The 9,275-nt window shown below is 42.0% G+C and overlaps 1 protein-coding gene across 1 annotated transcript in view; it reads left to right on the top strand.

Annotated features, from left to right (window-relative positions):
- The window catches only part of RYR1 (ryanodine receptor 1), a 178,615-nt gene that overhangs the window by 65,843 nt on the left and 103,497 nt on the right, over positions 1-9,275 (top strand). The window contains exons 29-35 of the mRNA XM_018555990.1: positions 474-682; positions 2,290-2,648; positions 3,003-3,132; positions 4,665-4,825; positions 6,406-6,571; positions 8,373-8,459; positions 8,565-8,791. Coding sequence (XP_018411492.1) covers positions 474-682; positions 2,290-2,648; positions 3,003-3,132; positions 4,665-4,825; positions 6,406-6,571; positions 8,373-8,459; positions 8,565-8,791 — 1,339 coding nt within the window. The remainder of the gene's footprint in view (positions 1-473; positions 683-2,289; positions 2,649-3,002; positions 3,133-4,664; positions 4,826-6,405; positions 6,572-8,372; positions 8,460-8,564; positions 8,792-9,275) is intronic.

Genomic DNA, 9,275 nt, shown 5'->3' with positions numbered 1-9,275 from the left:
GCTCGGACTTACCCAGCCAGGGAGTTTTCGATGTGTGCACTGCAGGGGGCGGGGCGGGACATGTGACACACACACGCCTCCTGTGACTCACCTCCCCTCCCGCCTCCTGTTACTATGGACGCGGCCGGGAGGGGAGGTGAGTCACAGGACCCGCCCCCTCACTGTGAAGCCCGTCGGCAGTGTGGGGCCCCGGTGTTCCAACACCGGGACCCTGCACTGCCCCATATTGCAGGACCGGACCGCACTGAGACTGTGCGGTTGGGGACCACTGCCTTAGAGAATGCCAGAACCAATCCTCCACCAAAAAACAGTTCATGTTGTTCCAGTTTTGATTCTTTTCCTCTGTTTGCGTCATATGGATTTTTTTTTGTGTGTGTTCCTGGAAAGCACCCTTAGTGGGAACTATACAAATTTGTGTTGTCTATACCAACAGTGCTAAGTCCACCTTATCCATGGTCCATATTCCTTCACAGGCTTTATACCGGTTTGCAGCCTTGGAATGTCCCAAGTAGGCAGACTGAATCTTGGCCAAGATGTGGGCAGTCTGCGCTACTTTACTATCTGTGGCCTGCAAGAAGGGTTTGAGCCATTCGCTATCAACATGAAGAGGGAAATTACCACCTGGTTTAGCAAAAGCCTTCCACAATTTGTGAATGTGCCTCCAGATCACGGTCACATTGAGGTATGGAAATGACACTTGGTTAAATCTTTAATATTATTAGTAAATGCCATTTCAACACCTAGCCCAAACAGTATGTTTGACTCACAGTGGCTTTCCCTGGTGTAGACTATGATTAGTCCATGCATGTACTGTAGGAACATTTGCACCTAATAAAATGGTAATAGTCTTCGCCTTCTTAAAAGAGAACTATGGCCCAACCTTTTTTGTCCATAGTTCTCTTCAGGGTCACAGGAGAACATTTACTAATGTTCTCCTGTGACCCAAAACTCAGCATTGAGTTGCCCGCTATATGCTGATAGCGCAGAGCCGTGCTGCAACCGGGTAAGATTGCGACAATATTGTCAGGATCCCCCCATTGCCTGATTGACAGCCGACTGTGCAACTCTAGAGACAGGGCCAGCTGTGCCTGCCCCCTCTCCCGTCTGTCCCTCCAGTCAGCGCTGGATAAACGGGGGGAGGGGGGGCCCCCGCAGGGTGCGGTGGATGACCGTCACTGCCCTCTGCAGGGAGAAGAACAGGAATTGAGGGATCAGCGGTATGTGATTGCTCAGTTCTCGATCAATAGAGCCGACATGTGACAGCTTCACTGTCACACATCAGCTCTAATTATTGGGATGAGTGTATTTCACTCTCCCCATAATTCTCCTTCAAGGCCTTGTGACAATAGGCAAATGTAGCTTGGAATCTGGTGCACTTGACCTCCATTTGAGATCAGTTCAGATGCATCTAAAGCCCATCTAAGTGCCTTGGCAGTTGCATTTCATCTACAACCTACTTCTTCCTAACTTACATTTGACCTCCTTATAAGCTGATTCAAGCTTCTTTTGCATTTCCATTAACTTGTATTGAGAGGAAGGCAGTGAAGTGAACCAGAGCCAGTGTACATAGGCCTTAAAAGGAATGTATCCTTTATTGTGCTTTAATGTTAATGTCATGGAAAGAACACCAAGTATTGGCTGGCTGAGCTCAGACTAGTCTACAAATGTTCTTAGAAACACCAACTCTATTGATTAACAGCCAGATTGCTAGTTCAGGCCTGCAGGGAACTTGAGGCACCCACTGGTTCTTTCCCAAGGTCTCGCGCAGTAATACCAGCCCACTGGCTTTACTGGCATCAGCAAGTTTTTTGAAGACAGGAAAAATAGTTTCTGTTGTTTTCTCTGTAATTTAAAACAGATGGAGAATCCTGGATCTCAAATGCAGAGATTGTAATGGCAGAATCTTTGAGAGATTAGTACCTTAGTATTACAAAACGCCTCCTTCCATCCAGAACTGTGTGTTTCTTTATTCACATAATAAGAAGGACACAAGATTCCACTTTCGAACTAGAACTGGGTGTGTTTATTTATTCACATAAGGGGGGCACAAGATGCCTGCCATCCTTATCTGGGTTTGTTCATTCATTCATATTATAACAGGGATAAAAGTGTCCCCCTCCCGTATAGAACTGGGTATGATTATTCAGTCACATAATAAGAAGGATACCAGCCTTCTTATTCCAATAGGGACTAGGTATATTCACTCATTCAGATAATATGAGGAATTTAGAGCAGATAGTCCTCTGACATGTATACTGACTATATTTTTGTTTCATAACCTGTTTTCAGGTTTCAAGAATTGATGGAACAGTGGACAATCCTCCTTGCCTTAAAGTGACACATAAGACCTTTGGATCTCAGAACAGCAACACTGATTTGCTTTTCTTTAGACTCAGCATGCCTGTGGAGTTCTATGAGACCTTTAAATGTACCCCAGGGGCTACACCTCTCACTCGTAGTTTTACCATACCTGAAGAAGAGGTCCAAGACGTGGACATGGACTCTGAATTTGAAGTCTTGAAGAAATCTGCAGCCCGCAAAGAAATAGAAGCAACCAATGAGAAGGAACTAGCTAAAGATCCTTCAAAGGAACCACTAAAGCCAGACAATGAGAAAGATACAACAACAGAAAAGACCAAAAAGAGAGGGTGAGCACAAGAAATAGTAACTATTAGGGATGAGCTTCATGTTTGGGCTGAACATGAGTTTGACCCGAACCCAGCCTGTTTGCAGTTGGGTGAATGGGTGAAAAAAATGGCCATATATGACCAGTTCACTCATCTGAACCCACATCTGATGTTTGTAAACAAAATAACATTCAGCTCCCATTGACTTCAATTGGGTTTGATGCTATGTTTGGGGTTAGTAGACTTTTAGCTGGATTTCAGCAAACTGAATTTTGCCCAGTTCACTAATCCTTAGTGACCACTCTAGCAACTCTCTCTGTAAAGTTTCCTTTGTCAAAGTTCTGTTTATTCATTGCTGAATGCTGCCTATTTCAGGTTTCTTTTCAAAGGCAAGAAACCGGCCTTCATCTCTTCACCTCCCGTTGTACCAACAATGCCACGTTTGATGAAAGAAGTAGTGCCAGATGACCGGGATGATCCTGAGATCATTATGAACACCACAACAGTATGGAAACTCAATATTGATGAATTGCATCATATTACTATCAATTTTATACAGCTTTTCTTAAACTTTATTTGTAGCTTTGGTGAAAACAATATGCTGTAAATGTTGATAGAGAAGATACATTCTTTTTTTATTGTTTTATTTTTAAGCTGTAATTCTATATTTTTATATATGGTACAGGTGCTCTTTAAAAGAGATTGCCAATCTAAATACAAAACAAGGTGTTATTTGAAAACGAGATGTTAAGATCAAACATAAAAATAGATGTAGCACTGCCTAAGGGCCCATTCACACCACGTCCAGATCATCTTCAGACCTGACCAGATTGTTTGCGGTCCCAAAATGCATCCTAATGTATCCCTATGCTATTTCTGGCCTCTGCTCACACCAGCGCAGTCTGTTCCAGACCAGACCAGAAAAATACTGCATGTCTCATTTTGTCTGGTCTGGAATGCACTGGAACTGCTGGCAGGTCTGGTCCGGAAAATGGTGTGAACCTGCCCTTAAAGCAGAATTCCGGGCAAATCAAATCTTAACCCTTGCAGTGGGGCTACTCCGCACTGCAAGGCTTAAGTTGCTCGTTTTGTCTAGTAAGCTAATATACCAAAGTTATACTCATCCGAACCACAACACCAGCTTGCTCTTATCCACTCTCTTCAGCCTTGCTCCCCCTTGCCCCACTCCAGCCGTCTAAGGTTGTGTGAGTAATCACATCCAATACACTCTGTTGGACGAGAGGATGCTGAGGGACTTGGCTGGAGGGAGTGGTGTAAAAGCCAGCTGGGATCATGGTCGGGCAAGTATAACTTTGGTATTTTAGCTCCCCAGACAAAAGGAGCACTTATGCCTTGCAGTGTGGGGGTAGCCCTACTACAAGTGTTCAGATTTGATTTGCCCGGAGTTCTGCTTTAAGTGGTAATTAGAAACTCCTACATAATTATCACCCTCACAATGCCTACACTGTTCAACTCTGCACCCCCTGCATCCCTCTTCCTACACTGTTCAACTCTGAACCCCTGTATCCCTCTTCCTAAACTGCTCACCTCTGTACCTCCTTGCATCCCTGTTCCTACACTGTTCAACTCTGCACCCCCTGCATCCTTCTTTTGGGTCGCAACCCATTAGCTGAGAAACAGGGGTCTAAAGTATCTTTGTATGTTGTAGCATTAACAGTACCCTTCATTGGAAACATCTGAGGCTCAGATTCTGAGCTCAGTGATTCAGAGGCCATAATACTTTTGGCCATATATTGTAAGTGTGATGGTCAGCTGTCCTGAAACTTTTGTCCATATCGCATATCTCCTCATTTATAAGACTGGTTTAAATAATGCAGCAGACAGTTAACTATTGCTATAGTTAGTTACTACCCACAAATGACCCAGCGCACTTTGCCATCAGTTGTAAAGTGAAAAGTGTAATGGTTTATCACAAATGAGATGATTGCTCAAAGCCATGGTAAATTTGGGTACTCTAATCCTCCCGGCACAAGTCCATGTCTTACCTTTTATTGGTATGTTTTGTCTTCTCTTCAGTATTATTACTCAGTGAGAATCTTCGCTGGACAGGAGCCCACTGGGGTGTGGATAGGATGGGTGACTCCTGACTACCATCTGTATGATATGAACTTCGACCTGAACAAAGTCCGCAATGCCACCATCACTATGGGTGATGATAAAGGAAACATCTTTAACAGGTGAGATAACAAGAAGGACTGAGGAGACAGAAGAAAAATGTGTATTTTGGGGATATAAAAACTAGGAATCAGCTGACCATAACAAAAAAGACATATAATATGTCTTGTCAGTGCTGGTTTGACTTGTGGAATGTTCTGTAAAATGTGGATCCTGTCAAGCATGGGAAGATTGCGCAGGTGAGTGAAGAGCACCATGCATGGAAAGAATGTCTTGAAAACTCTAGCTGGTTACAGAATAATGATCACTTTATTAATGTATGACATAAAACATGGCCAATGCGTTTTGGGAAATTGCAGCTACCCATTCTTTTGGGTGTTGGTAGTGTTAGATCTGTTGACTGTGGGCACTGCAGTCTGTGTCCTAATATGATATTAGCAGAGGTGCACCGAAATGAAAATTTCAAAACCAAAATGAAAAAAAAATGTCAGGCTGAAACCGAAACTGAAAATGTTTTTTATTCTAACTTTTTCAAAAAAAATTTAACATTTTATTTTTTATAAACTTTTAAATGTTTTTTTATTTGTATTTATTTATTTAATCATTTTTACAAAATATTTTAAAACATTTCTGTATTTTTAGGGGCTTTGGAGAAATATTGGGGGCCTAAAAAGACCCCTGATATTTCTCTTTTAAAATATAAAAAGAGATTGAGGACTCTGTGTCCTCAATCTCTTTTTCTGCAGCCCCTGTTATAAATGAACAGGAATCCTTTATACTGAGTGTTCCTGTTCATTCATATATTGTGCACAGAGTATGTTTACTATAACCACAATCATGAATGAATAGGAGGTGATCTAGATCACTTCCCATTCATTCATAATTGAGGATATAGTAAAAATACTCTGTCCTTAATTATTTACAAACACTCAGGGATCACTGATCATTGAGTGCTAGTATCCGCTCTCCATCCTGGATTGGCTAGCACAGGATGCTGAGCGAGTGGAGCTCAGCCTGCTGTGACAGCACTGGCTGTCTCCGCCCACACCGCTCTCCCGATCTGTGACAGGAGGCTGAGCGGTGTGGGGAGGAGAGACTCCGGCTGCTCACAGCGCTCTCCTGCCGCAGAGTTCGGCCACCTGTGACAGTTTCTCTTCTCCCCGCTGGGACACAGAGCAGTGCCCAGCAGGGAGGAGAGACAGAATGGATGTACTGCTATATCGGCACGAAAATGGCACTTTCTGCATTTTCCCAAAAGTGCCATTTTCGGCCGATATGTTTCGGCGGCCGATATATCGGTGTATCCCTAGATATTAGTGTTCCAGAATATGTGCTGTGTATGCAGTGGTACATTAATAAAGAGTCTGACCTTTTGTTCATTTTAACTTCCCATAGACTGTGAACAGCATAGTATACCTGCTTTAATGGAGAACGGTGGGATGTCTCTCTAGGTTTTCTAACTCGTAATCTTTTAACCTTAGAACTCATGTATTGTACTCTGTGTTGTACTGTCACTTTACCCCATACATTCACAGTTGTGCCAGAATTGTATTGCACAGTCTGTCAAACTTTGAACTGTTTTTTTTTTAAATGCAAAATTGTCTAATTTGTTTAACCAGTAAATATTTTATGCCTTTTTCAGCATTAAACGCAGTAACTGTTATATGGTTTGGGGTGGAGAATTCAGCAACAACACTCAGCAGGCTCGTGTCCGTAAGGAAGACCTTGTGATCGGTTGCTTAATTGATCTGGAAACTGGACTCATGACCTTCACAGCCAATGGGAAGGAGGTGAACACATTCTTCCAGGTACGTGTGATCCCAGACATATATCTCCCGCAAGTGTTTGGAGTTATTGATGGATACATTTTTTTTCAGGTTGACATCCTAAGATAGTCCAGCACTACTGTGACAGTTTCTACCCCACTAGCCCAACTACACTCAGTCATGACTACTGCAACTTAATACTATGTAATTCTGTACAACTGTAATACTCTGTACGCTCATGGCTGGAACCTTGCCTCTATTAGTTCTTCCACATTGTCCACAGGATACGCTTAAAAATCCTATTCTGATGTGAAATGAAAAAGTTCATAGAATTCCATAAAAGCAATTTAACCAAATAAGCCGCCTATTTTTCAACATGGTCCCCCTGGGCTTAACTGCATTTGGCACACCAATGCTCCAAGGCACAGATCTTGTTTAAAAGGTATAAAAAAAAAAACAGAAACACAATGTAATATATTGCAGCCTACCAGTCCTCAAATATGTTGGCTGCATTAGTTTTCTCTCTTTTAAGCTTTTTTGTCTTTATATCCACGTGGTGATTCTGCCAGTAACACTCTTCCTGTCTTCGAATGACAACACTCACTCTTATGTATCAGGACAACAGGAACAAAATGGGACTGCTGTTCTATTACTGACCATATTATAGAGGAAGTGGTTCTGTAGTCCTCAGAGCTAATTAAGAGCAATGTAACTTATAATAGTCAGCACAGACAGAGAGCATTGGAAGTAATCAGTGCACAGCATTTCTGGCAAAATCTTAATTTTAACTTATAAAACAGATATAACAAAATACTTTCCATGTTATTTTCAACAGAAGAAAAGGGAGCAAATAAGAGAAGTTCATTGTTGGTGTTTAGATACGCTTAAAAAAAAAAAGGTTTTCCAACCATGAAAACAGTACCTTCTGTCATCAGAAAATGTATTTTTCCATTCTGCTATGAAACTTCTGGGTATTTAATGTACCCATCCCAAATGTATTTACACGGAAGCCTTTAACAGATCAATGCTATACAATAGCATTTGGAATACAGTCTGATAGGGGATTGCCATGCATTGTGTATAACAACTATATACACAAATTAAATACATATATAAGGTTTGTTTTACCTGCAAAATCATTTTTATTTCTGTCAGTTTGTTCCTGAGATTTGCACAGTCCTGCTACACAGCCAGCCTGGGGAACTGACTTTTCTACAAACCCAATTTAGTAATACAACTACGGTAGTAGTGTCCTTCCCCTAGCCTATAACTGGACAGTGAAGGGAAACCAGCGAACTGATGAGCTCATCTCTTGTCAGCATGTTCCTTGTTAGCACATGAGCAGTGCACCACAACTGACTGGCTCTTTGTGCTGCTTCTTTCTCTCCCAATCTGAGCTCTTCTGTGCAGGGTATTGAAAGAGGCTGATACCAAGTAAAATGCAGGTACTTACACTATTTACTTTTAAAAAAATCCCCCTAACTATTTTAATGAACACATACCTCCATTCACACTTCAGACATGTGGTGCAAATGTTGCATTTTTGAATATGCATTCACATTCGATGAGGCACCCCATTTATCTTGAACTTTGAACAGGCTTGAAAAGGCCCCACAACACAGCCAAAAAGAAACATGCACCTATCTTTTCAACACAGCACCCCACAATGCACTGCATGGGGTGTACCCCCATTGCAGGTGTGCTGCCCACCTATGTATGAATTCACTCTTGTTTTTGGTTTTAATCTTCATCCAATTAAATTGATGGTAATGACTTCTTTCCGGCGTTGTGGTCTAAGCTCTTTAAGTCTAAGTCTTCATCTTCCCTCTATCTATCTTACTAGGTTGAGCCCAATACTAAGCTCTTTCCATCTGTTTTTGTTAATCCTTTGAGCCAGACGTTATTCCAGTTTGAACTTGGAAAATTGAAGGTAATTACAAAGAAATCCTTATTAATGTTCTGTAAACCAAACTATTTTGTAGCTGAATGTATTTTATTGTCATAGCCCCAAATTAATTACTTTGTCTCTTTGCAGAACATCATGCCTATCTCTGCTGCCATGTTCCGCAGTGAAAGCAAGAACCCAGTGCCGCAGTGCCCACCGCGTCTTGATATCCAAATGTTGACACCTGTGGTATGGAGCCGTGTGCCAAATGATTTCCTAATGGTGGAATCATCAAAGGTCAGCGACAGGCAAGGCTGGATGGTAGAGTGTGTAGACCCACTGATGATGATGGCTCTTCATATTCCTGAAGAGAACAGGTAACAACTCAGCTGTGCATTGAACCTACCATGCTGTGAATTTAGATTTATCTGCCTGGTAGTCATGGATACAAAAATGTCAAACCAACTTTGCATGTTTCAGTCAGGTAACCAAATTGTAAGGTGTTGTTTTCTGAGGCAATCTGATAGTTGAACTGTTTTTGATTGTGACATAGAACAAAATATTTGCATTTCAGGGTAACAAGCATAAGTATACCCATAGCAGAATGGCCATGGTTGGGGATATAGGCAAGTATAAATATTGAGTAGTAGTCACAAAGGTTTTGTGTGAGGTGAAGGCAGGGGAGGACTGTGATGTGTAGAGAGGAAACAGAGGGTTGATGGTAACAGAGAGATGTGTGTGAGTGGTTGGTAGTCAGCAGACACTTAATGGTGAAGGTGTCATAAGTGCCAAAAATGTGCAGATTCCATTAAACAGAAGATAGAAGTTTGCTTGTCCCCCCCCCCCCCCATAAATCCCTTT

This window comes from Nanorana parkeri, unplaced genomic scaffold, assembly GCF_000935625.1.
Source record: "Nanorana parkeri isolate BGI_ZX_2015 unplaced genomic scaffold, ASM93562v1 scaffold221, whole genome shotgun sequence".
In the NCBI taxonomy this organism is placed as follows: Eukaryota; Metazoa; Chordata; class Amphibia; order Anura; family Dicroglossidae; genus Nanorana; species Nanorana parkeri.
The sequence above is the reverse complement of the archived record's forward strand: the minus strand, read 5'-3'. Positions and strand labels throughout refer to the sequence as shown.